Raw genomic sequence first — 26,016 nt, forward strand, 5'->3', positions numbered from 1 at the left:
GACCTCTCTGAATGATGTACTGCAGAATAGTATTTGTGTGATGATAGGTACAGTGTTTAATACAAAGGTGAAAATTCTTAATCCTATGCGTGAATTTCTTGCTTAAAAGTTTGAGACCCTGTATTTTATTAACCCCTTTGATTCTTGTCAGTAGTTTCATGCTTGCTTTGTTTTTTTTGGGGGGCCAATATCTGATGTTTCTGGGTAAAGTCAACTACATTTTTTCTTGCCAAAGTTCTGAATTTTTTTTTTTTGTTTTTTCTTATAGAGACCTATGTCATGTAATTTTGGAGCATGGCAAGTGGCCTATCATAGATAAATACCAGAGATTATTGAAGGGCATTTCTGCAGAGTCTTTATCGTCTTTTGTTAAGGCTTTCAAATCACAGCTATTTGTGGAGGGTTTAGCACAAGGAAACTTAACATGTCAGGTAAGCTTGACAATGAAATTTGGGATCTGCAGTTTTTGGTCTTTTTTGTTTGTTTGTTCGCTTTTAGTAAAATAGCTGCGTTTAATTATTTTGAACATAATTACAGCAAACCTTATTACTAACCATTTTGCCAGCCCTATTTTTCACCAGTACTTTAGCAGATCCAGGTGGCCTGAGAGTGCCAATATAATCTAGGACACTTGCTATTTTACTCCTGTGTTGACTAAACATGATATATAATTGTTCTATTTCTCATGTATGTTTCTGTGTTGCAGTTTATGTTAAAAGCTGATCAGTCTTTGCACAGGCAGTGTTCCACTGTATTTCAAGTGGAATTTCAAATGTGTAGCTCTTGATTTTCTTGCTAAATTTGTGGTGTAATACAGCCAAATGACAAGGTCAAATGCAGCAGTGCAGCTTAACATCTCTCAATCGTAATTCATGTGGAAGAGCTTTGTCTACAGGCCATAAGTCTTAGTTTTTAAAAACCTGATCATGCCAAGGTTTAGCCACAGATCCACTTATACAAGGTTGCCTCTGCTTCTCAGTAGACAGATAAGCTTACTGTTTTAACAATAAAGAAGCAGATTCATGGAAACTTTTGTCAAAGTATTATTGGAAATAGAGGTTCTGGTAATTGCTGAGTTATTGTTGTGGCACGTTGCTTGAAAGTTAAGCTGAAGATTAAAGGCGTAGTTATCGCAGAGTTAAACTATGTTTTGTGCTGGTGGGTATCCTTTACACCTACCGTGTAGTCACCTGTCTTCTTGTGCTCTTCTGTTCCATTGTTTGCTGCCTTTCCCTCAACCAGAGCTGGGGTTTCATTCCAAGTATTTCATCATAGCATGCAAGAGAGGTTCCTCCTCTAGATTTCTTGTATCTGGTCTCCTTTCTATTCAAAGTTGTATTACACTGTCTACATCTTCCATGGGTTCTTTTTTTGCTGCCACGTTTTTATTGGGGAAAGGCTACAAATGCCCAAGCAAGAAATTATGTTGAAGTATTTTTTACTTTTATTTTCTTTCCCCTGCAAAGTAGAAGAGAGCAGAATTTGTCATCTTCAAGAGCTTTGAAGATTCACAGATCATTGGCAAGGGTTCTGGAACAAGGCAATCGATGCCTTCCTGAACTTGGCAGTGTATATTAAGACTAATAATTCTCATCTCTGAAGTTAAACTAATTGTACATTTTCTTTCCTAGGAAGCAAAAGGTTTTCTGCGTTGTGTTGTTGCGTGAGTATCTGATTCCCACACAGTTCCCCTTCAATTATACTTTCCTGGAGGGAAAGCGTGGGCTAGGGTGGGAAGAAAACTGAAAGCACAATTGAAATTGATTTAAGACTTTCAAGTATATAACTTTATTCTAGAAACCTTATGGTTTTTCTTCTGTTCATTTAAATAGGAAGGAATTTTAAGGGGAGGGGAACAATGTGAATTGACCACCGTGGTATCTGGATTGTGAAGCCTGGCTCATTGTTCTTGGCTGAGACGTGAGCAGGTGTCTGACACTTTTCTCTTTGTGCTCCCTTCAGAAAGCTCCAGTTTGCTCCCCTGGCCCACCCCTGCCCTGTGCAGTTCCGGGTGGTGGATCTGCCAAATACACACCTGCTCTGCAAGGTGAAAACTCTCAACAAAGGGGATGCCAACTCTGAAGTGACGGTGTATTATCAGGTAGGGCATTAGAGTTTTGCATGTAGTTGTTTGTATTATTTGTAGTAATTTGCTGTGTGGGCACAATTCAAAGAGCAATCAATGCAGAACCAGTCCGCGTGATTGCTGTGCAGGGAAAGAGAACTGAATGATAGTGATTTTGTAAGTGCAGTTCCTCTGCACAAGACCTACTAAAGTCCTTGATGAAATTACAGCCTATATTATTTTGTGATTGATTATTTTCAATGTATGTATTTTGCGTTTTCATATCCCATCCAATCCAGTCTTGCTTTTGTCACCTTTCTTACCTTTCTTGCCTTGGTGGGCAGTTGAAGTCCCACCCTCCCCTTTAGTTAGCCTTCCTACCCATGTAGTGGATAACAAATGAAACTACTTACTTTTTACAATAGAAAAACAGAAATTGTTGGCTTGTTGCTTTGTATGATAACTTACTGAGCATTTAATGCCGAAGTCAATCTGTGCTGGATTTGTTTGTTTTTAGGCTGGGGCAAGGAGTTTAAGAGAATGTGTTCTTACAGAGTTGCTTGTGGTAAGTTTTGATGTTTTCTAACAAATCATGAGTGCTTACTGGTTTGTGTACTGGCTGCATTTACATACAATGCAATGCTCAGTACGTGGATAAGTAATGGTTAACATTAAGATAAAGCACTAACTCCTGTGACATGCGTGATTGTTGTAGCCTACTTGCCCTTCTATAAGGTAAGTACTTGGGACTGTTCTGGGATGGTTCTTCAAACAATGCACTGTTTCACTTAAGAATTAATAAATATATTTGTTATAAAATGACAGTGTGAAGGTTAATTTTCCATTTATCCTGTTGAAGGGGCATAGATTTAACTGTGTTAATTTATTCCTAAATCTTTGAGGATAGGAGAAGTTGGGAGGAGGTGTAGTGGGTTTAGTCCATACTTCCTTGATTTGATCATGCCTGTGCACAAGGGCTGAAATAGTGTGGGTGTGGTAAAACATTTACTCTTATGAACAGGAGAACATTTTGAATAAATTCAAGCTGTGTTTCAGATGCACATGGAGGAGCCTTGTTTCAATTTCCTGCGAACCAAAGAAACACTTGGGTAAGCTCACTGTCAGAAGGTATAGTTCCCATTCAGCTGTTTTCTTCCTGAACAATCAGTCCCATTACCTTGTTGCTATGGGAAACTAGCTAATTCCTGGAATAGTGTAGCTGAAAGTCCAGGGTAATATACTACAAGCAAATACAGCATTGTCACTAGATGTTTCTGTCACAGCTTCTTAGTTAATTTTTCTAGGTCTACAGATGGGCCCATGTCCTCTCTTTAATTGCACATAACTGCATAAATGCTTGGGGTGCATTCCAATCTGTGTGTATCTGTAATATTTAGAGTCTGGATCTATGCCAGTGTTCATGTTGTGAATACCCTGCCTTCTCTGGTGTAATTGTTTTAGTGCTCTATATATTGAAATTACACAAAGAAGCCTCCTGTAAACTGATAACACAACTGAAGAAAGAAAAACAAAGTGTTCTGCATCTAGCGGTTGTCCACATATAAGCTGTGATGCCTAAGATGTTGGTGTTCACTTGTAGCTATGTCCTGGGCTGATGTTGATAGCTAAGGCAAAATAATGAGAAACGCTAGATGCTGTCAAAAAGATTTTGTGCTTTTTTTCAGGCTGTAAACCCTGTAAAGTTCACAATCAAGGTTAGCTTCCATGGAGAGGTTAATTTTTTCATTATTCTTAGTGTCTAAATCAGAAGGTAGACTTGAAGGCATTTAAAAAAAAATCTGTTTCTTGATAAACAAAAATCAACTGAAGAAGCATCAAATCTTTGCTGGAAGAGTATCTCACATGGTTCTTTGCTCATTGAATGCTGGGAGACAGGTCAATGGCTGCAGTGGTGAGAGGGGTATTTTTGGTGCAGGTATGAATATCCTTCATGGAGTCAGTAGAAAATATGCTATTCCTAAAAAGGGATATTTAATTATGGTGTTCCTAGGAGTTTAAACAGCTATTTGCTATTCAATTAGTCCATACATTACATCCTGTCAGGAACTTCATGTATGAGCACTGACAGCTTAGCCACACTCATCTTGTCCATTTTAACCAGCAAGAAACACGACATGGCTTCAGTGATGGCACTTGCTAACTGCAGATGCCTAAAAAATAGTTTCATTTGGATTGATGACAGCCCGACTTGGACCATTCGTGGTCTTGTATCTCATTTGCAGGAATTCTTAGAATATAATTATCTAAGCCTGTTTATAAAAACATTAAGCAGAGCTGTAGGAGATTGACTGAACTTAGAAAAGGTTATTCCTCTTAGTATTTGCATATGTTTTTAAGTTAACCCTTTAGGAATATTTGGTGTTAGTAGCCTTATGGGAAATGTTAAGTCTAAGCACTAGTAATGTTTTTACTTTGTTGTTAAAATTATGAATATTAAGTGATCTTTGCTTCTGTAATCAAGTCTTCCCTTCCCCTATCTCTTTCATTTAAGCTACCATGTGTACCCGGCCTATAGAAATAATTCTGGGATTATTGGGTTTTCCATAAGTGTAACAACACAAGCAACCAAGCACAAGTAAGTCTTCCTGATTTTACAGTGGTTGGATTTCTGGCATATGCATCTTCGGGTTTTGAGAGCTTTGAGATTCAGAGCTGGCACGTGCAGATCTGCTCCTATCTGAATAAGATATTTGTTACAAGAATTCTCACAATGAAATTATTCAACTAAGATTTAAGATTTCTTGTTCTTACAGTGCTTATATTTATGGTACAGTGATACAGGCATGTTTAGCTGTCAGTTTTGGAAGTAGAAATAATGTTATATAGTTGAAGTCTCTACTGCATGTAGTCTTTATATGATATCACAGACTATTAGTGTCTTTTTCATCCCTTTTTGGTAAAAAGATATTTTTTCTCATTGCATTGTTTGTTTTTGGTCTGTTAAGATTCTCTTATTCACAGTAAACAAGCCTGTGTGAGAAACAAAACCACCTAAAACATCTGTTTTGAAATTATTAACTTACTGATTTTAAAAAAAACAACAAACATTTGTTAAGAGCTGTTAGTTTTAGTGCCAGAACAACTTTGTATGCATCTTTTTGGATGATGATACTTCTGTTTTGATTTGAAGACTGCTACTATTTTGTAAGTGAGTTTTGCAGTTTCACACAATTGTCTTAAGGAAAGAGTGGAAGTTAAACATCCCAGCTTTCAGAGAGTACCTCTTACTCAGCTCACAGTGGCATGATCACCCACCCATAGTGTGCAGTCAAAGTGGCTGTGCTGGATAATGCATTTTACGCAAGGGATATTAGATGTTTCCTGGAGAAGGATGCTCCAGAAAGAGCCACAGCAAATGAGAGGGACAGAAAGCCAGGCACAGGTGTAGAAGTGGTACTGTGGCCTTACTAGCAGCCTAGACATGAAGGTTTTTGGTCAGATGTTGCCTGAGAGAGGTAAACTGTGAAGGTTTTCCCTCTCCTGACTGAATGAGCATAGAAGCACTCAGTTCTGGTATAGAAGACATTTGAATCTGAAAGTTAACAGCATTGTCTATAACTTTGTTCCTTCGTCTCCCTTCAGTTCTGAATTTGTTGACAAGAAAATAGAAGAATTTCTGTTGTACTTTGAAGAAAAAATGAAACTTTTAACTGAAGATGCATTTCATGCTCAGGTAATCAGAAAGAAGCAGTCTAGTAAACCTCCACAGGCTCTTTCGTCTTGATTTATTGACAAACAAACCAGGTAGCCAGCTTGGAGAGGAAGAAAGAAAAACTGATACTGTTCCCTAGTTTTGTTTTGTGACTTTGGGGGACTGAATTCCAGTTCTTTTTCAGGGCTCTTGGCTTCTCTGTATGAATTTTAATAAAAATGTATTTTTACAGGTCTGTTCTCTAATCAATGCTAAAGAATGTGAAGATACTTTTCTTGGTGGAGAAATGGATAGACATTGGAAGGAAATTATAAGTCAGCAGTATCTTTTTGACAGGCTCGCCTGTGAGGTAAGGATTTTAATTTAACTCATCATATTGTTATGTATAGTAGCCTTTTAGATTTTTGAATAGAAAGTGTATTATTAACTTTATTATTATAAAGTGTTTTAACAAACAGGTGAAGCAAACAACAATGATGGCCAGCATGGTATAAAGAATTTACATCTAAATCTGGTCTGTTCATGGCTTCTTATTTTTTTGAAGGCATTATGCAGTGTGCTTCAAGGTGAATAGTAGTAATAATTCAGAATTATTTCACAGAATTTATACCAATCCAGGTTAATTCTTCTTAAGCACTGGCTAGTAGTTCTATCAGAGAATGCTGTTGACAGACCTTGCTGTTTAGTTATTAGGCTTGTACTTGGTGCTGGAGTACAGAAGCTCGTAAAGCATAAGGCTTATAAAGATGTTTGCAGTGATCCTTAATGTTAGCGATCCCATTCGCTTTTAAAACAATGTCTTAAAAAAAAAAAACACACACACACAAAAAAAACCAAAACACAACAATGTCTTAAGTATTCTTTTGTGGGTTTTAGATTGAAGCATTAAAATCACTTACCAAAGAAGATCTCATTGAATGGTTCCAAGTTCTTAGGGGAAAAGATAGAAGAACACTCAGTATACATGTAAGTACATCTGCAATCAGTGCTATATTGGACACTTTTCCTTTATTATTTCTTTTTAGGAAAGATGCAATTTGACTGTCTTAACTAAATTTCAAGGTATTTTCTTTTCTTCTTCATGATGCTCTGACTACCCATTTTTAAAGTGCTGTGCTCTGAAAACGGTTATGAAGTTTTAGAATCCTGAAATATAACAGTTAAATGCTGGAATTACCAATGTTACAGTGGACGTCAGTCTCTGAAATCCTGCTGCTACTTAAGTCCTTGACTTAAGAACTCTGAAAGTTGCAGGAAAGTTGTGAAATTCTGTACTAGTGTTTATCCCTGTAGTTGTGGGTGGTAGGATTGATCTCATCAACTTCAATTATTTTAACATTAGCCATGTAGTTAAGCTGCTTTTGTCCCTAGTGGACAGAGGCTCCTCTAGAGATAGAGGATACTTCTCCCATGTTAAGACAGGGAGGTTGAAACACTACCTGAAAGCATTGTCTGTTGATGATGGAGGCAGCCTAGACTACAGATTCAGAATGTTGAATTTGACTGCTTTGTACTCCAGTTTTGCTACACTGGTTTATAAAATATGGTTAAAGCTTGGTTTGGATTTTTTACCATCCACTTCTTGTTGCCTTTCTGGTAACTGTCTGGTCTCTGAATTTTTCAGGTTGTTGGATATGGTGAGCAAGAACAGGACTCAGAATTTGCAGCTGTCTTAGGTGTACAGGGCCCACTGCTTGGTGAACACCCTCAATTAATGTTTTTACCCCCATCTTCCTATATGAAAAATACTGCTTTCATCAGGCACATCAAAGATTTCACATCAACCCTTAATCTTCTTCCTTATCATAAGATCTTACAATAAATTTTAGCTTGTTTCTGTGCCCTAAAGTGTTAAGTAATCTTTAATTTGGGACTGTTCCAGATCAGGTATGTTCTGTAAGGGAACATATAGTGTCAGTGAATTTGGGTAAGTTCATTCCTCATGTTACAGAGATTAAAGAATGAAGAAGGGCCTGCAGTTGTTACGGCTCCCCATGAAGAGGTCCATGAACTGCGCTGTTCACATGGACAATATTTATGATAAGCTTCAGTTACTCCATTTTCTAACCAAATTTCCATATATTCTATAGAAAAATAAGATAATAACCAACAACAAACAAACAAAAAAAACTTCTCCTAGTTGTTTTTCTTCTTATTTCTGTGATCATCAGGACTCTTACGGGATCTGACAACACTCCATCTACCCTTTCTCACCTCTGATAGTAGCTAGCAATGGATGCTTAGGAAAGCCTTCAAGAGCACTGACTGTATAGAGTATCCTTGCTTGCTGTGTGCCCAGCTTTCAGCTTCTCAGTTTGGATTCTTCATCGTCCAGAAGGTGCAGCTGAAATGTTGTATAGCACAGCCACGGACAGACCTACTCACAAGGTAGCGTTGCAGAGGGTGCCACTTGTTTATGCATTCTGTGAAGAGTATTTTCTTTCATGTATTTTGAACCTGCTATCTGATTAAATGTTACTGCATGCCTTCAAGTTCTGGTATTGTGAGAAATGGGGAATAATTAATGGTGCAGAGAAAGTGCTAGGGAATAATGGTTGTATATCTGGGTATTGTATATCCTCTGTTTTGTTTTTTTCCAAGTTGAGGCTTTGAAAAATGTACAAGCTCTTTTGATTATCCTTGCTGACCTTCTCAGTATCTTTTCCGGCTACATTAGGCCTTTTTTGAGCCGTGAAGCTCAAGGTTGCATGCAAAATTAAAAATACATGTTCATCATGGATTTCCTCTACAGCAACAGATTCTGTTAACCTCACCTGCTCTTTGCAGGCTTCCAGCCTTTGATGTGTTTGAAAAAGTTTTTATTATAAATGTCTTCACTACTTTTATTACCACTGAAGCCTTTAATATCAAATCATGGGGCCAGGCTTTTAAATGTGATGCCCATCAGACATTGTGAATAATAATTGAATGCAAAATAATTGAATGCAAATTTCCAATCATTTGTCAGATTTTCATTATTGCAGGAAGTCTAAAATTTGACTTCAAATTCCTGTCATCAAAACTCATACATAAACATTACTTTCTAAGTACGGTTTATCTTCTAAGCATTATTGCAGTATTCTCTTTGCTTAGATCTTATTTATTTCTGTGCCTTATTAGCAACTATATAGATTCTGTGATTTTTCTGGAACATTCAGTCATAAGGTTTTCCATTATGCCTTATTTGTAATGTCTTAAATTAAACAAATGTACGTGCTTTCAGCTGTGTCCCAGTGGGGGAGTAAATATATGAAAAATAAATTGCTACAGTTGGAACTAATTAATTATTTGATTGGCAGATAAAAACCCTGAATAGGATTTACTCAGTGAGTTGGCTGAGAAGTTTCCTGGTAAGTGATGCAAGTTTCATGGTGCAGTTCAATCCTTGCATGGTGAACTCTTTTAAGACCCTTTTTATGGACTGCATATTGCAGCACGTCCCTTGTTGGTGCTTTTGGCATGTGTGGTTTGCAATGGGGTGGGAAACCCCTTTTCTTTGCAAAGCAGAATTGGTGTTACACCCTAACTAGCGTGCTTGTTACATGTCTCCTCACCTTCCTCCCCCTGCACCGGCTTTGTATTTTGTCTCATAGATGTTGTTGCAAAAATAACTCTCTTTTTGTGTGTGTTTTTTTTTTTTTTTTTTTTTTTTTGTTATCAGCTCCTACTATTCAGGCAGAAAAAAAAAATCCTCAAATGTACTAGACTTGCTAGCTGAGAAAAACCACAGGAAATGATCCTGCAAGTTGTAGAAACACACAGCTTCAAAGTGTGGAAGCCCTGGCTATTGTCATCAGGGTAAGCCACAAGAAATGTCAAGCAGCTGGCACTTTGGGCCTCTACAGATACCATCATCAACCAGTGTGCTGTTTCCAGAGCATCCAAGGTCACTGCACATGCTTACGAAGTGCTCCTGTTGTAGCTGCTTGAATAGAAGGTACCGGGACTGGCAAAGTAAGTGTGAGCATGTAATTTGTTAATTAGTGTTTTGAGCTGGCCAGCATGTTATTCCTCCAATGTTGAGACAACTGAAATTAGCACTGGGTATGCTATACTCTATAACTGCCTGTAGTGAAGTAGTAAAAAAAAAAACAACTTGCACTAGTCCATGGCTCTAGCTCCATTCTTGAAGGACAGGCTGTGACATTTAAAAGTGTTTCACAAAGTGAAAGGCTTCCTTTGGTGGCGTGCAAACTCAGTGTAAGGAATGATGGGGACGTACTCCAGCAGAAGGCCAAAAGCTAAAGCTAATCAGGCTGCATAAATGATGTGAACACTAAAGGGTTACATCTGTAAGTGCAGTGGCACAGCCTCCTAAGGAAAGTACTCAGCACAGAATTAGTATGAATTATCTCATATCTCATTCTATGTGTAGAAAGTGAAACAAAATATTTTATTGTTAATACAGTATAGGATCACAAAAACTTGGAGGGGAAAAAAAAAGACTACCTGTTAAAATTTGGTGTTCTTCTTAAGTGGGTAAGGACCAGTGTAGCACTGCAAGGTTTGCTGACTTATGTCAATCACTGATGTAATTAAAATAATTGTTTAGTCCAAGGAAATAACAAATGAGATGCTATTTTTCATGTAACTTGAAGATGGCCAAAACCTAAGTGGCAGAAGATAATTCTGAAAAAAAGTGTGTTCATTCAAAGCAGTTCATGGTCTACGTTTAAGTGTTCTTGCTGTGATGCTGTAGCTACTAAAGATGTGAGTGAAGCTGAAGAGAACAGCTAAGTTATACAACAGGGCTCCCAAGTCCTGCTTCCAGGTTGGGCAGTTAAGAATTAAGGAAAATGCGAACCAAAATATAACATAGTACCAGGTCTAAGAGACGGCGGTGTAAGTGCTATAACGGAATTAGGTCAGTAGGCCCAGATAAAAAAAATTTAATCTTTCTATAGAAACAGTGCACTGTTTTACAAATGTATTCATTTGGTTTTCAGTAATCCTTATTTATGTAAGTACAGCAAATGTTACACAGAGCAGATCCCTCCCCCGCCCCTCCCTGGTCCTTTTGTCCATAGCAAAACTGAAACACAAAAGGCACCAAGCAAGAACTTACTCTAACAGAACTTGACAAGACAGAGATCAGAAGTGATTACAATGTTAAATATCATCCTAACAATCTGAACCGTTATTTAAAATAATTAATTTCTTAAAAAACAAATTTGGTGTTTGACTTTTCAGTAGTTATAAATCTGCAAAGGTTGAAATCAACACTGCACATTGAGTTCATTTACAATGGTTTGAAAAAAAAAACCCAAACCTGCAGCCTTTTGTACAAGTTTGTGTGTATGTGTTCTTAAAAAAGTATCAAAACTGTAGAACTTCCAAATATATTTACATATGTCTGTTAGTTACAGTGTTATCACACACAGCCTTTTCTCTTTTTTCATCATGCACACAGTGCATGAATTTGCAGAAACAGAGCTTCATACCTTAAAACAGTAAGTGGATTTCTCAGTCATTTTCTTTACTGCCTTTAAATCTAAAATTTGAATAGAAGGATGCTTGATCGTTTAGACACTGTCTATACACAGGCTATAAAGTGAGTATTTTGAGTGCAGGTATTGTAATACATACACTAGGGCTTTAGACACCTTGTTCCCTTTTTTTAGTCAAGAATCAAAGTCCAGCTCAGATTATACTGTGATTTTTTTTTTCCCAAAAAGAAAAAAAAAGAAAAAAAAAGAAAAAAATATAATCAGGAATAGCTTCTTCTACTCACTTGACAAAAGTGTGACAAAAGTTACAAAAGCTGTGATTGATGCAAAAAATGCTAGGAAGATTTCTCTAGCTTTTGGTACAGTTCAGGGAGGTGCTATCCAATATGCAGTGCTAGGTGGATATATTCACTTTCTAGGATTTTTAACTCATAGGATGAAATGAGGAAAACCATCGGGTTTTCTACTGAATGACCCAGCCAAATCCCATCACCCCATGACAACTGAATGAGAGAAAGACAAAGGTAGGAAAATGGCCAGCTCTCTGTGCTAGATGGAATAGATGAAAACCACCAGCTTGGAGAATGCCCCGTTGGTGTGACGAGCTGTCTGAAAAAAGCACAGGAGAGCGTGAACTTGCCTTTTGAAGTGGAGGAACAGCACTTGCTGACAAAGAGCTGCAGCGGTTTTGATAGAAAGTGTTTCAAACCTGAATGCAAAGCCTTACTAGGGTCTTCCATCTCAGTGCACAGACTTTAAATGTTCTACGGGAACTGAAAAAATAGCAATTGTGAAGGGAAGGGAAGCTTGTATGGTGAGAGACATGCTGCTCTGTATTTCTCCTTAAAGCAGTATCCTGGAATCACAAGCAAGCACAAATTACATTCTTCAACAGAAGGAGACCAAAAAAAGAGAAATAACTGCACCAGTAAATGGGTAAATATGAGTATCCTGACTCCGTATTGCTGCAGAAACAGGCAGGATTATGTAAAACTATTTTGATCTACATTGTTTATTGTAATTATCTTGGGAGAAACAGTGCATATTTTAGCCTCCTTTGTCTTGGGAGACGATGGTAAAACAGCATTGTGCTACTGAGGCCTGGCAGGAGAGAGAAACAAAGTTTGGGAACAGTAGCAAATGAAAGGCAGTTATTAGCGTAGCAGAACGCTCACAACTTTTTCTTCCTGTGATGTTTTATTTCTTCAGATACCTTTCAATTACAGGAATCAGCTACTGACAAAGCTGTGAATTTTTAACCTCCTTGTGTAGTGCTCTGTGTTACATCGGATCTGCCATGGTGCAGGCTGCTTGTAAGCATTCACGTTCTACATATGGTGAGTCAAGACACTACCCCACAGCCTCTTCTAAATTTGGACTCCTAATCAGTAAGAGTAGGAGGCAAGAAATTAACTGTTATTGTGTGTTGTGGTTTTTTTTATTATTTTTTTTTTATTTTTTTTCTTTTTCCTGATGAGCTAGATAGGACAGCTCATTTTAGGTATCTGAAAGTATATGGCTAATCTACTAATTCTAAACTAATTTGAATGGTGTGAGATGATCAGTGGGGAAAAGCATTTAGATTTATGTTTAGAAAACAAGTAAAAATATGCTGAACCAACTTTGTACCAAACTGTAAAAAGCAACAATACAAAATGGAAAAACTGGGCTCTGTAGGAATTCTTCCTGACTGAAATGCTATAAGCAATAGCTCTTCAGTTAAAAGCACTGCAGATGAGCCTGGCTAGACTAGAAATTATATAAAAGCAACCCTTGCAAGCCAGCTTGGAAAACAGGAGCTCTGTTTGTTATGGGAGTGCTTCATTTATCAGCTATCTTATAGTACAGCTGTTTCTTGCTTTGTCTTTAGATTTCAAAGCAAACTTCAAACATCCTGTAAAAATTCAATTATCCCTAATTTTCATAAACGTAGTAGTTTTAAAATATATGTATATATTTATATATATGTATATATTTATATGCCTATATCTATCTACACTAGATAGATATACACAGATAATCTATGCACAGCAAGCCAAACATACAAAAAATAAATACTCTCACCCCTCTACTATATTTACAGATCAGATCTTATAATCCAGACTTTGTTAATAAATACTTCTAAACTGCCTGTACAGAATTTGTTTTACTTATGTTGATGGATAGCCACAAAGCATATTCAATATATTTACAAAATATCTATAAATATAGTCTTAAAATAAAGCAATAGCTACTGAACCTTCAGCCTGGCTGGTTATGTACATTGAGTTAGTAGCTCAGCAGTTGCTTATTGACTATCACAAATGGGTAGTGCAACAAGTTAAAATGTGTATAAAAGATTATACATACAAAACTCTCACATCCTTTGGATGTTTGCTGTTCATTATAACTTTGTGGTTACCCTTCTGCAACATAAATAACAATTAAAAAGAAGAAGCAGGTTTTGTGATCCACAGCAAATTTGTTCAGTGCGTTCTGTTTGGAGCAGCAACTGTATCCTCATGGCAACCCATCATCTTCTAGGCTTAACGCTACACGCTGTGAAGGAAGAAAAACACACTTAAGGAGAAAGTTTTGACTTGTGAATTTTGATGCATTAGCAACAGTATCAAAATTTGGTTCTAAGTTGGGTTTCCTGTTAAAAATCTCATATACTACATATGCTGCCTATAAATCTAGGTTTCTGCCTATTCTGTGATTATTGAAATATTAAAAAGTTCTCTTTTTTGTCATTATATATCAAATAACCAACAATGGAATCAGGTGGAGCTAATTCTGTACATAATCCCTCAACAAAGTCAACCGCTGTCAGCAAGTTCCTCAGGTACTTACTGCTGGGTAGACATGTCCAATTTGGGCAGTCCGCCCAATGTGGATTTCATCCTCATCTTCCTCTTCTGTTGTCTTCCTATATACTGGATTATCAAAATTCATGCTTTTAGTGTTCTTCCGTTTCCAGTTTCTCCAGATGAGGTATCCTCCCATGCACAGCAAGCCAATAACCACTGAGGAAAGGGGAGAGAAACTGCTGTTAGCTAGGTGAGCTAGTTCTGTGTGGAGCGCAGGAATCTGTTGGGATGCTCCCATCAGTCCTTGTACAACTGTCTGAAGGCCAGAACACTTTGCATCATTTCAGTAGTTCCTCTACTCCTTCCCACCCCCAGACTCCTGAAAGTCAGAGGAGTCTATTTATACAAACTTTGAAGGAGACCATACTGAAATATTAAAATCAAATCAGCTTACCAACAGGAATGACAATTCCAACAACAGCTGCTGTCACAGTTGAATCAAAGCCTTGACCATTATTGGAATCTGCAATTACAAAGGTATTGCTGATCATTTCACTTGTTTGCTGGCTTTAAGGTCATATCTAAAGAATGTTTTATGTTAGTAACTGTCTTTCAGCTTATCGGGAAGTTTTTGTTATCAAAGAGTTTACAAAAAGTTTTGCAATAAAATAATCAGGGAGAAAGATAAAAAGCAGATACACACAAGTCTGGGCTGGGCAGGGCTGTTTCTTATTAGGAATGAAAACCTATTAATTAACCTATTAAATACCTACTTCAAACATAGACGATTAAAGAACTCAGCTCTGATTGGTTAATTAATGCATTTGAAAGGATATTTGTACAAACAGTACTTAGGAGAATGAATTTTAGAAATCAGATTCTGCTTTCCCACGTGCTGTACACAGTGCACTGAATCACTATTACTCCAAATAGACATCCTAGTTAAATAGGGATGATTTACTTTTTGTTTTCTAGATGCAATCCATATTTAGGTACACAGCACTACCAGCAACACTGAAGCTGAACTAGTGGCAGGAACAGGGCAAGAACTAGTATGAATTTGCAGGACCTCATCTCTAGAGTCAGCTTTACAGGTATGGGATGAAAGCCTGCCCTTAAAATCCTGAGTGCCTGGAATCACGTCAGCTATGGTAACAGAGGAGTCTGCATAAAGAACATCTAATTCTCCTGCTATGCAACAGGATGGGCCTGCACCTGACCTGGTTATAGGTTAGCTGTTAGGTAAGGTCTCTGATGGTACATGAGTTTCTGTGATACTGTATATACTGAAAAAGAAAAGAGGAATCTCATTCTCTTACAGTGTTGTGACAAATTGCTGTTTCCGGTGGTCATCTCAGAATCGATCAGGATGGACGGGGTTGGATGAAAACTTGAGGTGGTAACTGTAGCTTCTGATACAGCTCTGGGGATGACTTCAGTGGTGTTATTGGAGCTGCCAGCAGAGGTCATGGTGGAAGCAGTGGTGGTACGTGATGCTGTGGTTTTAGAAACCAGTACAGTTGCTGAAGTAGTTGGAAGATCTGAAAAGCAAAAATGAACATGACATTTAGTGAAAACAAATACACAAAGAAAATCACAAAAGGTGAGGTAAATCTGGGAAATCCTGTGATGTTTACTGGTTAGGAACAGAAACAGAATTCCAAATCAGTTTGCACATAGAGCACTGATAGTTCTTTACCTGCAGCTACCTGAAATCAAGCTTTATTTATCAATAGCAATAAAGTTCTTTGGTTAGAAGATAGTTAAGAAGTTAAAAGAAAAAGCAAAACTTGTTTTTGGGAAGGTACCGAACTTGAACCAGGAACTATTTGTGTGTTAGGGAAAACTATGGTGTAATCACCAGACTCATCAGCAATGAATGAGGCCTTTCCAGATCCAGTATCTATAGGGCACTAATGTGGTGAATTTTTATTATTTATTAACCATTCACACTTTTAGTCCTAGGCATAATCACTTTTTTCCTCTTTTCACTCTATTTTTTCCCGCTTTCAAAAAATAATGCAGGTTTTCAATAAAGAACAGCACAACATTGTGCTCATAATTCAAACTATGTGGAATACAAAAGCTAATGGCTGTGTTCCACCATCAGGAACGTGTACTTCACTTTAAGTATGTTTTTACTGGGACAGCACAACAGCAATGTCATTGTATTTACCTTTGTAGCATTTCTTCATGTCTGGACCCAGCCGCATGTTGTCAGGACAGGCACACGTGTACTTGGGAGAATGGGGAGAAATCTGAGGTGCAGGAAGACACAGATATTCACAGCCTCCATTTGGCTGGGGGCTGAGCTCACAGGAATCTGGAGCTATTCAAAGATGGAAGAAAAGAGAAATTACTTTCCTAATCATTCATTTTTTGTTCTTGGCAAAGAAACATCAGGTCCTCTAAGAAGACTCTCTTCTACTCCCTACCCCAATTAATTGGTTTGCTTAAACATCTTTACAATTTGGAGTCAAATCTTACACACTATCATAAAAACTGTGAAAAGATTAGTGAATAAAAGTTTAAAGGGCTTCGTGTCCCTCTGTTTGCCTTCTTGATCACATGTACTCATTCACAAGTCAATAGTTCAAAATGCTACACACTAGAGATGACATTTGAACGGCTTATTGATTACCACTAATAATTATGTGGAACATTCACACACTGATACTGAACCAGGAGAGCAGCCTTTGCCCAGCTGTACATTCTTTCACAATTAACAGAAGGTAGAAGTAAGCCATTTTTTCCTCACTGAAATTTCTTAGGTAGTTTCACAGTTATCCTGTGTCAGAAATTGCCTTCCTGTTCTGCTAAGGCAATTTGTTCTAGCAGTTGCTTAAGATTCTGAAGACACATACACAACATGTGTTGCCTGATATACACAGTCCTCATTCTAAAAAGTTCACTTAACGAGCGCTGTGAAAATGGCAAGAGCTTCAGTGCTGGCTGTGAAGGTTCTCAAGGGATTGAGGCAGCTCTCCCCAGCTACCGGACTGCACTGCAGTCTGTGCCACTGCAGCCTCACTGCTACTGCTAGCGAAGCCAGGCGCTGAGTGCCATTCCTCATGCTCACCTTGCCATAATACTTCCAGACTGCAGCACAGCCCAAACAGATAATGAATGGCACGCATCAGAGTGATGAGAGTAACTCTGTTATCAAAGATGCTAATTAAACAGCTATTAACAAATCGCAGACTTTTCAATAAGTGCTGCTGCGGAATTAATTATGCAGGAACTTCAAACATCAGGCATTGATTTCACATTATTACCTGTGCTTTTTCTCTCATCAAGAACCACCAGGAAGCATTTCATTTACTAGCTCAAATAAGTCTGATTTAAGGCCACGAGACCCTGAGGATGACATGTCTTACCTTTGGGCTGCTTTAATTCATGAAATACCACGATGTCATGAGGATTATTGAGATTTTCTGCTAAAACAGAGATGTCCAAGCCATTCAGCCTGTTTGCACTGAAGATTGCTTCATTCTCCAGGTCAGTCCAGAACACTCTGTCCTGCAGGAAATGCATAAAAATTCTGACCCTGTTCAAATCCAATTCAAACTGGATTAAACTCCAGTAATCACAAAATCAATCCATTGCTCTCCTGCCTTGGGACACCTCAGATTCATGGTAGTTTTACCTGCAGCTTTTTTCTTTCAAATACTGTTAGCTCTAATGGTTAAAAGCACAGCAATCCTACAGTGGTTATAGGAGTGCTCAGTAAATTGAGCAGCTATGAGACTGACCTGAGGGAGCAGGAATTGGTTACATACAGAAGAGTTGCATCCATTCTGATTCTGAACCTTTTTTTTAATCAATAAAAAATGGACTGGTTCTGGTTTTAGTCCATGAAAGCCCAAAGGGCTACCCTAGAAACTTCTGCTATTTTTCTCCTTTACAAAGATAAGACCTGCGTAAAACAGGTGTCTGTGAAGAAGCCTGTCCCATGATCACACCTGGAAGATAAGTATCTATTTGTTTTTTGTATTAGTACCTTTGGTAAGGCCTGCTGTGATTGAAAAGTACCTGGTCAAGGAGGTGTACAGGACTGCAGTTATTCAACAGTATTTAGTTGCTCAGTTAGAATTTATCTATATATGCTGCTGCATGCTAAAAAACACATACATTTCAGTAAGGAAAGACACATTTCTGAAGAACAAGGGCAAATTATCAAAAGCAAAAGGCTTGTCTGTTATTCTAGCCAGCCATTCAGATAAGGAAAGGTGTACAGAGGTTAGATAATCCAAAAGGTCCTTCCAAGTGCTACTGATACAGGATAAAACTGTAGAGCAGCAACTTCCTGGGGAAACCTGTGTACCAAATCAGATGCCTAGATATCACACACGTTGCATAGGAGGAAAAAGGATTTTCAGGAAGAGGGTTTTACTGTGTCAAAAGCCAGCCTAGTTCAGTGAAATGAAAAGACAGGAAAGAAAAGGACAGGAGGTTGTGACAGACACCTTAACAGGGACCCAACCAGACACCTTTCCCTAATGGGAAAAGCCTAATGCCTTTGTGAAAATAGACGCCTATCTTTGTAGGATCAGAGCTGTAATTGTTTGGCAAGGGACATTTCTCTGATGTGTGGCAGGGTTTGTGTATCATAACTGGAGCAGTTCAGCTTGAACGAGAATTATCTGACTTTTCCTGAACTAGGTGAACAAAAACACCTTTTTAATGCCAAATCCCCAAACCCAGCAATGCACTGTTGCACATTGACTGCAGGGGGAGCCCTGCGAGTACCTTGCTGGCAGATACTCCCAACTGAAGCCTTCAGGCCCCTGAGACAGGTGAGCACATTTCTGAGGATACTTCTGCAGATACTGAGATGGGCAGAGGGAGCATGCAAACAATCAACCTGCAAGGCCACGCAGCAAGATTTAAGGGGCCGTCCTCCCCTGAGGATTCTGTTAGCACTGGAAAGCGCAACACAAGCATGCAGACATGGTGTGAAACAAAGATGCTGAGAACAGCAGAGTGCTTGGCAGCAGGCGGAGAGGCTGCTCTGAGCCCATGCAGCTCCTTTCAAAGTCTGACTTGTCAAAAGACACAGGACATGCTGCAGTGGCACTCAGCAAATGGTTGTCCCACCTGCTGATCACAGTAAGTGCCGTCTCCTGCCCATCACTAATAGTTTTGGCCTTTGCATGGACAGTTGGCTCAACTCAAATCAAGGGAAAGCCATTACCATTTCCCAGTTACGTGGGAGGCATTGCTCCGGGCACCACCTGCCCTCACGGATTCACTCGTACTCCATTAGGTAAAAGCACGAGACAACGCACTGCTCCTGATTAAGGGCTTTGGAAAACAATTTTCCCTGCTGAACCCACACCAGGTTAATCGGTTTCTATAGCAGCAAACGCCCTCACTGAGCTTTCTGTGCTATGCAAAAGGCAAAGCTTTCAATCAAGAAGAGCTTTGAGACCTCTTGCAGACTCAGTCTGTTCTGTATCCGCTCTTGACTCTTACCTCAAACACTGCTAAGCCAAAAGGATGGCTCAGATCATCAACAGAGGAGATCAGAACTTTTCTGTTGCTGCCATTGAAATCAATGCAGGACAGTGAATGCAATTTGGAGTCTACCCAGTAGAGACGCTGATTCAGCAAATCTGAGAAGTAAAACACAATGAAACAAAATTACACACAGCTCCTGCAACTCTTTTTCTCTTGCCCAGCATGTTTCTCCTGCTGGCAGCATGACTAATCTCTTTATTATTGGGCCTTTTTTTTTTTTTTAACACTAGTTCTGATTTTGATTCAGTGCCCAGATATGCTGGGATAAGACCTTATAAGTAAGATTAAAAAGGAGGAACATTCTGGTGTGTGTGTGTGCCTGGCTAACAGCTTTGTACAATGAGGTTCTTTTGTTACGGGGAGGAGTGGGGCTTCCAGCACTTCGGGCTTCCCAGAGGTGCCCCATCAGTGCCTCTCAGGGAGCAAGAAGCTTCATCGCTCAGGGCTATTCAGTTCTTGGCCTCTTGCTGGAGAACGATGTCTGAGATTGAAATGAAGCATCCCTCTGAGGGAGCTGTGAGATTTACACGTTCTCTGTGATGAAGTCCTGGGTTTCAGAAGTCCTTGTGCTGCAGACTGAAGGAATGCTGGTGGTAGGAACATTCCTACCACAGCCAGACATTTTTGGGGAAGGTGCAGGTAAGAGTGGGAGGGAAGGATCCACTACTATTTAGAATGCTATGAAATTAATTTCTCCTCCTGGAGCAAATCCAGTTATTTTGGATGAGATTCACTAAACTAAGTGCAAGTAGATAAGTGCTGAAAAAAAACCACAATTATATAATTAAAAAAGCTATTAATTTCTTAAATACTAAAGGATAACCTTATTTGTTCACGGCAGTAGCACTTCAACAATATGTGATGGTAGTAACATTTTACCCTACGTCCTTTTTATGGCCAGGATTTTCAAACATCAAGCAGAGAACCTCATATCTGTATGGTGTTAAACATACATGGCTGTAGCTCCAGGTGAGGCTGTCCCCTGCTGCAAGAAAACTTCCTTTCCACTTCCACAGCTTGGTGCAGCAGTGAGAACAATGCTCTGTGTGCCAGCAGGATGCAGGGTACGGGGTGAGACGGGCTCTGTCTCACTGCTCCCATCCAGCGAGGCTGGGCAGCCACACTAACAGGGAACGGGTTCTGTATGCTGGGTCTCTTTTCTTGGTGTTCCATGCATTAAGCAGTCCAATGAATTACCTTGGCGTTGTCTCTGAGACTAGACCAGAGAAACCACTCCTGAAATTTCCCTTTGTCTTAAAACGCACCTAAAAGCAACTCAAGGCTGCTGCGTTATGAGATACAATATCAGGAGTGCAGCAACGCTTACCACCTATGCTCGCTACCGAACCAAACTCACGTTGAAGAATTCTGAGTGACAGAGAATTTCCAGGACTTTTGTCTGCAGGTACCTTTGCAAATTTACAGTTTTGTTTTCCTACTTAACAGAAATGAATTTACAATAGCCACAGTGGATAGCGAAGCTCTAACCCGGGCACTTACCAAGCGTGATGCCATTTGGCCACTCGATGTTGTCAGCCACCAGTACTCGCCGCCCCACGCCATTGAGGCCTGCTTTCTCAATCTTAGCTTTGTCTCCCCAGTCAGACCAGTACATGAACCTGAAAGAAACGGGTGCAAGAAAACAGTAAATTGGACCCAAAGGTAAGAAATCTGTGCTACTGATCTGAGTAGGAGTTGCAGTCTTCTCTGCTTGATACAGCAAAGCCCCTCAGTCACTTCAGCTCATCCTGATACACACCTAGCAGAGCAACCACGCTCCTGTCCCACTGGGTACTGTGCCACACAACTTGCACCGGAACATAAACTCTTACCTTGATGATCCCATGCAAACTAACTCCTGGTGTTTCTCCTGGATCTGTAGACTCCACTTAGCCAAATCACCTGTACTCCGGTCAGACTATTTATTTCCCAACATAACCTGTGTGCCCAAACCAGCTCAGGCCCATCTGACACGTGACCTGATATTATTTTCAGAGCGTTAACTGCAGCAGCCTTGCAAAGATTGAGCTGAACCATCTCTTTGAAGCATCTCAGCAGTTCCATTTAAGTTTAATGGACATAATTGTATGTAAAAGATAAGGGCATCTGTAAGCCTTGATGACAATGAATAGGGCCTATGTGTTTTTGTCAGGCAGAAAGACGACAGGAATTTTCCTGTTGGCAAAGGAAATATCTGTAGTTTTCACACCTACCTCCTTGTGGGGTCAACAGCAATGGCTCTTGGCTCACTGAGGTCCCTGTTAAAAAGCGTCCTCCTCCTGCTTCCATCTGCGGTGGCCACTGAGATAGTCTTGTTTCCAGAGTCTGTCCAGTAGATATTCTTATGAACCCAGTCTATTGCCAGCCCTTCAGGAGAGTTCAGCTGGCTGTCTATCAGGATCACCTGCTCAGCTGTGTCGCTCGCTTTGTCTATGTAGGCACTGCAAAGATAAGACTCGTCACTGGACTGACACGCAGCACAGGAAGGGCTCTGCAGATGTGTGTGGGGCCGGGCCTCAGAGACAGCTGAGTGCTGGGCAGCACCACTCTGACCTCATGGGAATAATGTGCTCACGTGGCACGGGGATGGACACAGAAACCTTTATGGCTGCATGCTGCATTCTTCTGCGGCTTTCTCCTACATTTGTTCTTAACTCCCTCTATCTGGATGGCAGACACTTGCAAGATAGGGAACTGTCATTTTGCTACCTGCTTCCTGCTATAACTGCACAGGTTAGCAAAACTAGAAAATCAATATGTGGGTGTTTTATATATATATATATATATATATATATATATATACACACATGTTACATATGTATTTGACTTAGGGCACATTAACTTCAATAGTATAATTTTACAGGATTCATGGACATTGGAAATGATTACATAGCTTGCTCTGCAGAAAATATGCGACTTACAGCAAAGCTAATGCAAGCAGGAGTGAGAAAGAGAAAAATTCTGCTGTTTGGAAAAGGAAGCAGGCTTGGTACAGCCATATATAGGGTATGAACACTGTTCAGCCCTCAGCCCCAGGGCATTCACTGTCAGAGAGCTGCAGACAGAGCAGCGTGTCTCAAATTCTCTGTATGGATATGAAGACCTTACCCACCCTGCCGGTGCCGGCAGTGTCAGACACAGTGAAAGCAGCCTGCTTTCTTCCTATCTCCCCATTTTCAGTGCTACACAGGGCCGCTTGGGGTACCTGCCTAACTGCTGGAATGTTAATAAGCAGCACAGCCTAGGCAAATTTCCATGCCAGTAGCATGGGAGCTAGCACAGCCTGCAAAAACCCTGGCTTGGCTCCCATGCTCTGAAACCAATCAACCTTTGCCTGATCATTAGCTAAAATCCAAAACAAATCGCTGTAGGAGTTGCAACAGGGTGCAATAGCTATGCAAATCAGAATATACATGGGGAATTTTCAGTGCATAAATTAAGTGCATTTTTGATTAGGCACACTTATGAGCCCTGGTACATAACACTGTGATGGATGCATAAAAACAGCTGAGAAAGGAAGGGGAATAAAAACTACAGAATATGAAATACGGTCTGTGGTCAAGTGCTGTGAGTTTAGATCTGGTCTACCAGAGACTACAGTGGTCAAACAGTATCCATGCTGCTACCTCCTTGCTTCCACCATTTGCCTCTGCATTTTCAGCAGCTAAGTCCTTTGAGATTCCACATACAGCAAGTGCACAGCACAGCACAGCCTCACACAGCACCACTTAGCAATATTGTGATTCAGTAAACAGGAGTCTCTGTGTAATTGCGCAAATGCAGCAGGATCTGTTATTGACAAAAAGCCTTCCTACATTATCAAACCAAGTAACTGCACAAGCCCCTGATTTCTTAGTCAATTCCTGAAAAGCTTGCAAAGTCTGGGCCACAACAGGTAGGCCAATAAGGGAATAGAAGCCCCCAGGTTCACTGTGTTCACTGAATCTTGCATTGTTTTCTGCAGATCGTCCTTACTTGGTACAAACTGAACCACAGCTTTAGAAAGGTGCCGAAACACACATTCCCTCTTGCCCCTTACCTGTAGATTTTTCGGTAGAACAAATCACACCAATATATTCTGTTTGTTGCCACCTCCACATCCAGTGCCACAACATTTTTCAGCATGGGAATGATGCGCGAATAGTCCCTTTTCACCAGGTCTATCTTACGGACCTCATGGCGGTTGGTGAAGATCAGGTATGGACTCTTGCCTACCACAGAAATAAGAGCATTTGTCATTTTAGCAGCTGGATTCTTTCATTCCTGATACAGCAACAAAGTGAAGACCGTCCAGTCACTGATTTGCTTTGTGAGAAAGTTTTGCAGCACACCAGGACCAAGTGTAAATGGCTTCCAGAGACAGAGTTAACACATATAACACATAGGGGGACAGTTGGACTAGGTGACCTTGGAGGTCTTTTCCAACCTTCTAATGATTCTATAAGACATGGACGACCACAGCACCTCTGTGGTCACCAGATGTACAGCAGCTCTTAGTCTGCCCATTCTGCTAAGACAAACAAAACTCTAGGGAATGTCCTTACCTGCAATTCTACATTTTAGATTAAAAATACAAGGGCCAGATTTTGGTGATTCATGGGCAGGACAAGGAAGAGGCAGTACTCTGGGCTGGCTGGAGGGAAGGAGGGGAGCCAGACTCAAGGCATGACAGAGCCACTTTGAATCCAGCAAAGCTAGGACAACATTTTAGACCATAATGTAAATGCAGAACTTGCAGGCAGCACCTCAGCCTCCTTGGCTGTTCTGGGTGGGCCCCAGGGAGCCAATTTCCGATGCTAGGATGCAGACACCTACGGGTGTAGGTTCAGACAAAGAGGTGCATGTTCTTGCCATCTGCAAGCAGTACAGCATGTGAGTGTGCTCATAAGTGCCACTAAAATAGACTGCAAATCAAAAAGTAAAAGCTTTAGTTCGCTGGTTGTACACCTCCCTGTTTGAGGAAGGGACAGAATGGGAGACTCCAAATGACCTTTAGACTGGTTTGTTTCCAACAATGGCCAATAAAAGAACCTAAGAGCATCTTTCCACTGGGAAAGGCAAAATGAACTGAGGAACATGGCACTGGAAGGGAGGAGTTAGGACAAGGTTCTAGCTCTACATGGCATTGCAGGGCTTCAAGCACAGGCTCTCAGGTACAAAAACATTTTCTGACCAACAAGTAGACTGATGTCCTAGGATTTGGTCAATTCTAATCCACTGCAGGTGTGAGGACAGCAGGACACTGTACATACCATATAGAACCTGGGAAAAAAGGCTACATGAACATGCAGGATAACACTAGACAGGCAATCTTCTACTACAGGTAATTCATCCTTCCCCAGGAGCCCCACCATTCCCTCAGTAGAACCCTCAGCAGGGCTAACACTCTGTTCTTGCACAATTCAACTTTCTATCTCTCTGACAAATACAACCATTTCTGCAATAAGCTCAAGTAAACTGCTGCTGTTCGTGTTGGTATTCGCATGTGAGGCTCGGAGGGCTGAGAGGTGGCTAACCTACCATCCTTTAATTGGGTTGTCATCTTCCTTTTCATACTATTACCAGTAAATGTTTTGCTGTACTGTTTTTAATAAAACCTGCCAAGAGACTTTCTTTTCTAGTTTTAGCTTCAAACAGCCAGCTAGTGCCTGTAATCTTGCTCTGCACACCGTTAAAATATTCTGATCTGAATGATCAGTAGTTCTTGCCTAGAGACGCATCTGCTATCACTGCAGCAGTTCTGCGCTGCTCGAAATGAATGTCTTTGCTTGCTAGCTTCCTTTTGTCTCTGTTCCTCCAGCCTCAGCCCTGCAAGCATGTTTTCTTATCAGAGTTGTGATGTTGAGCAATCAGAGTTTAAGTGCCTGTGGGGTCGTCTTACCTACGGCTTTGCAGTTCTTGGACAGGGTGTCCATCTCATATCCCTCGTAGCACTCGCACTTGTAGTCCCCCTTGTAATTAATGCAGATCTGGCTACAAGCGTCTGGATTCTCACATTCATCTATGTCTGAAAGGAGTGTTTGAAACCCATCAATAACTTGAAATCAAACCATCTGTGATGGAGCAATGCTGAAGTGAATATAATCACGTCTCTGTATGGTGAAACACAAGGGACTGCTGTTTGCATGTAAATTACCTCCACACGTTTTTTTATCCAGAAGCTTGTATCCGGGCGGGCATTCACATTCATAACCAATCTTCAAGTCTTTGCATATGTGTGAGCAACCACCGTTGTTCATAGAGCATTCATTAATACCTGGAAGAGGCATACAGATTATCCATGATACAGGAGGCAATTTAGTCATAAGACTGAATAAAATTAAGGGTGGCCAAAGTCCTCAGAAATTTTTCCATAGCTATCAGCGTTTGGTAGCCAGGCACTGGCCACACAGAGCACAGGAGTGACTTCACATATAGGAAGCCATCACCGTATCTCTTCCTTGCTCTTTATTATCCCAAACCAACACTGTTAGGATCATTTGGACTGAAAGCTGGTGGCAAATGAACAGGGAGCCCTGGGGA

At 40.1% G+C, this 26,016-nt stretch overlaps 2 protein-coding genes across 13 annotated transcripts in view; one reads left to right on the forward strand and one right to left on the reverse strand.

Moving 5' to 3' along the window:
- LOC101804476 (nardilysin) overlaps window positions 1-12,532 on the forward strand; it is a 41,134-nt gene extending 28,602 nt beyond the window's left edge. For 3 of the 7 annotated variants that reach the window (XM_072041631.1, XM_038182878.2, XM_072041633.1), the window contains 13 exons: window positions 269-431; window positions 1,632-1,663; window positions 1,963-2,101; window positions 2,583-2,630; window positions 3,122-3,174; window positions 4,578-4,661; window positions 5,669-5,759; window positions 5,971-6,087; window positions 6,615-6,704; window positions 7,363-8,126; window positions 9,038-9,088; window positions 9,400-9,692; window positions 12,395-12,522. In XM_072041631.1, coding sequence (XP_071897732.1) covers window positions 269-431; window positions 1,632-1,663; window positions 1,963-2,101; window positions 2,583-2,630; window positions 3,122-3,174; window positions 4,578-4,661; window positions 5,669-5,759; window positions 5,971-6,087; window positions 6,615-6,704; window positions 7,363-7,560 — 1,015 coding nt within the window. In that variant the 3' untranslated portion in view covers window positions 7,561-8,126; window positions 9,038-9,088; window positions 9,400-9,692; window positions 12,395-12,522. Of the gene's footprint in view, window positions 1-268; window positions 432-1,631; window positions 1,664-1,962; window positions 2,102-2,582; window positions 2,631-3,121; window positions 3,175-4,577; window positions 4,662-5,668; window positions 5,760-5,970; window positions 6,088-6,614; window positions 6,705-7,362; window positions 9,353-9,399; window positions 9,693-12,394 lie in introns of those variants that run through there. The other 4 variants (XM_072041627.1, XM_072041629.1, XM_072041630.1 and 1 more) reach the window with 4 other exon arrangements.
- An 85-nt stretch (window positions 12,533-12,617) lies between these two features.
- Window positions 12,618-26,016, reverse strand: part of LRP8 (LDL receptor related protein 8) — a 167,750-nt gene continuing 154,351 nt past the window's right edge. For 5 of the 6 annotated variants that reach the window (XM_072041415.1, XM_072041414.1, XM_038182606.2 and 2 more), the window contains 12 exons: window positions 25,631-25,750; window positions 25,376-25,501; window positions 23,534-23,705; window positions 21,708-21,935; window positions 20,995-21,113; window positions 19,450-19,589; window positions 17,352-17,493; window positions 16,151-16,303; window positions 15,294-15,515; window positions 14,429-14,497; window positions 14,018-14,190; window positions 12,618-13,723 (listed from right to left, as the gene is read on the reverse strand). In XM_072041415.1, coding sequence (XP_071897516.1) covers window positions 13,685-13,723; window positions 14,018-14,190; window positions 14,429-14,497; window positions 15,294-15,515; window positions 16,151-16,303; window positions 17,352-17,493; window positions 19,450-19,589; window positions 20,995-21,113; window positions 21,708-21,935; window positions 23,534-23,705; window positions 25,376-25,501; window positions 25,631-25,750 — 1,703 coding nt within the window. In that variant the 3' untranslated portion in view covers window positions 12,618-13,684. 6 annotated transcript variants of the gene reach the window in all.

The sequence above is a fragment of the Anas platyrhynchos genome, chromosome 8 (assembly GCF_047663525.1).
Source record: "Anas platyrhynchos isolate ZD024472 breed Pekin duck chromosome 8, IASCAAS_PekinDuck_T2T, whole genome shotgun sequence".
Classification (NCBI taxonomy): domain Eukaryota; kingdom Metazoa; phylum Chordata; class Aves; order Anseriformes; family Anatidae; genus Anas; species Anas platyrhynchos.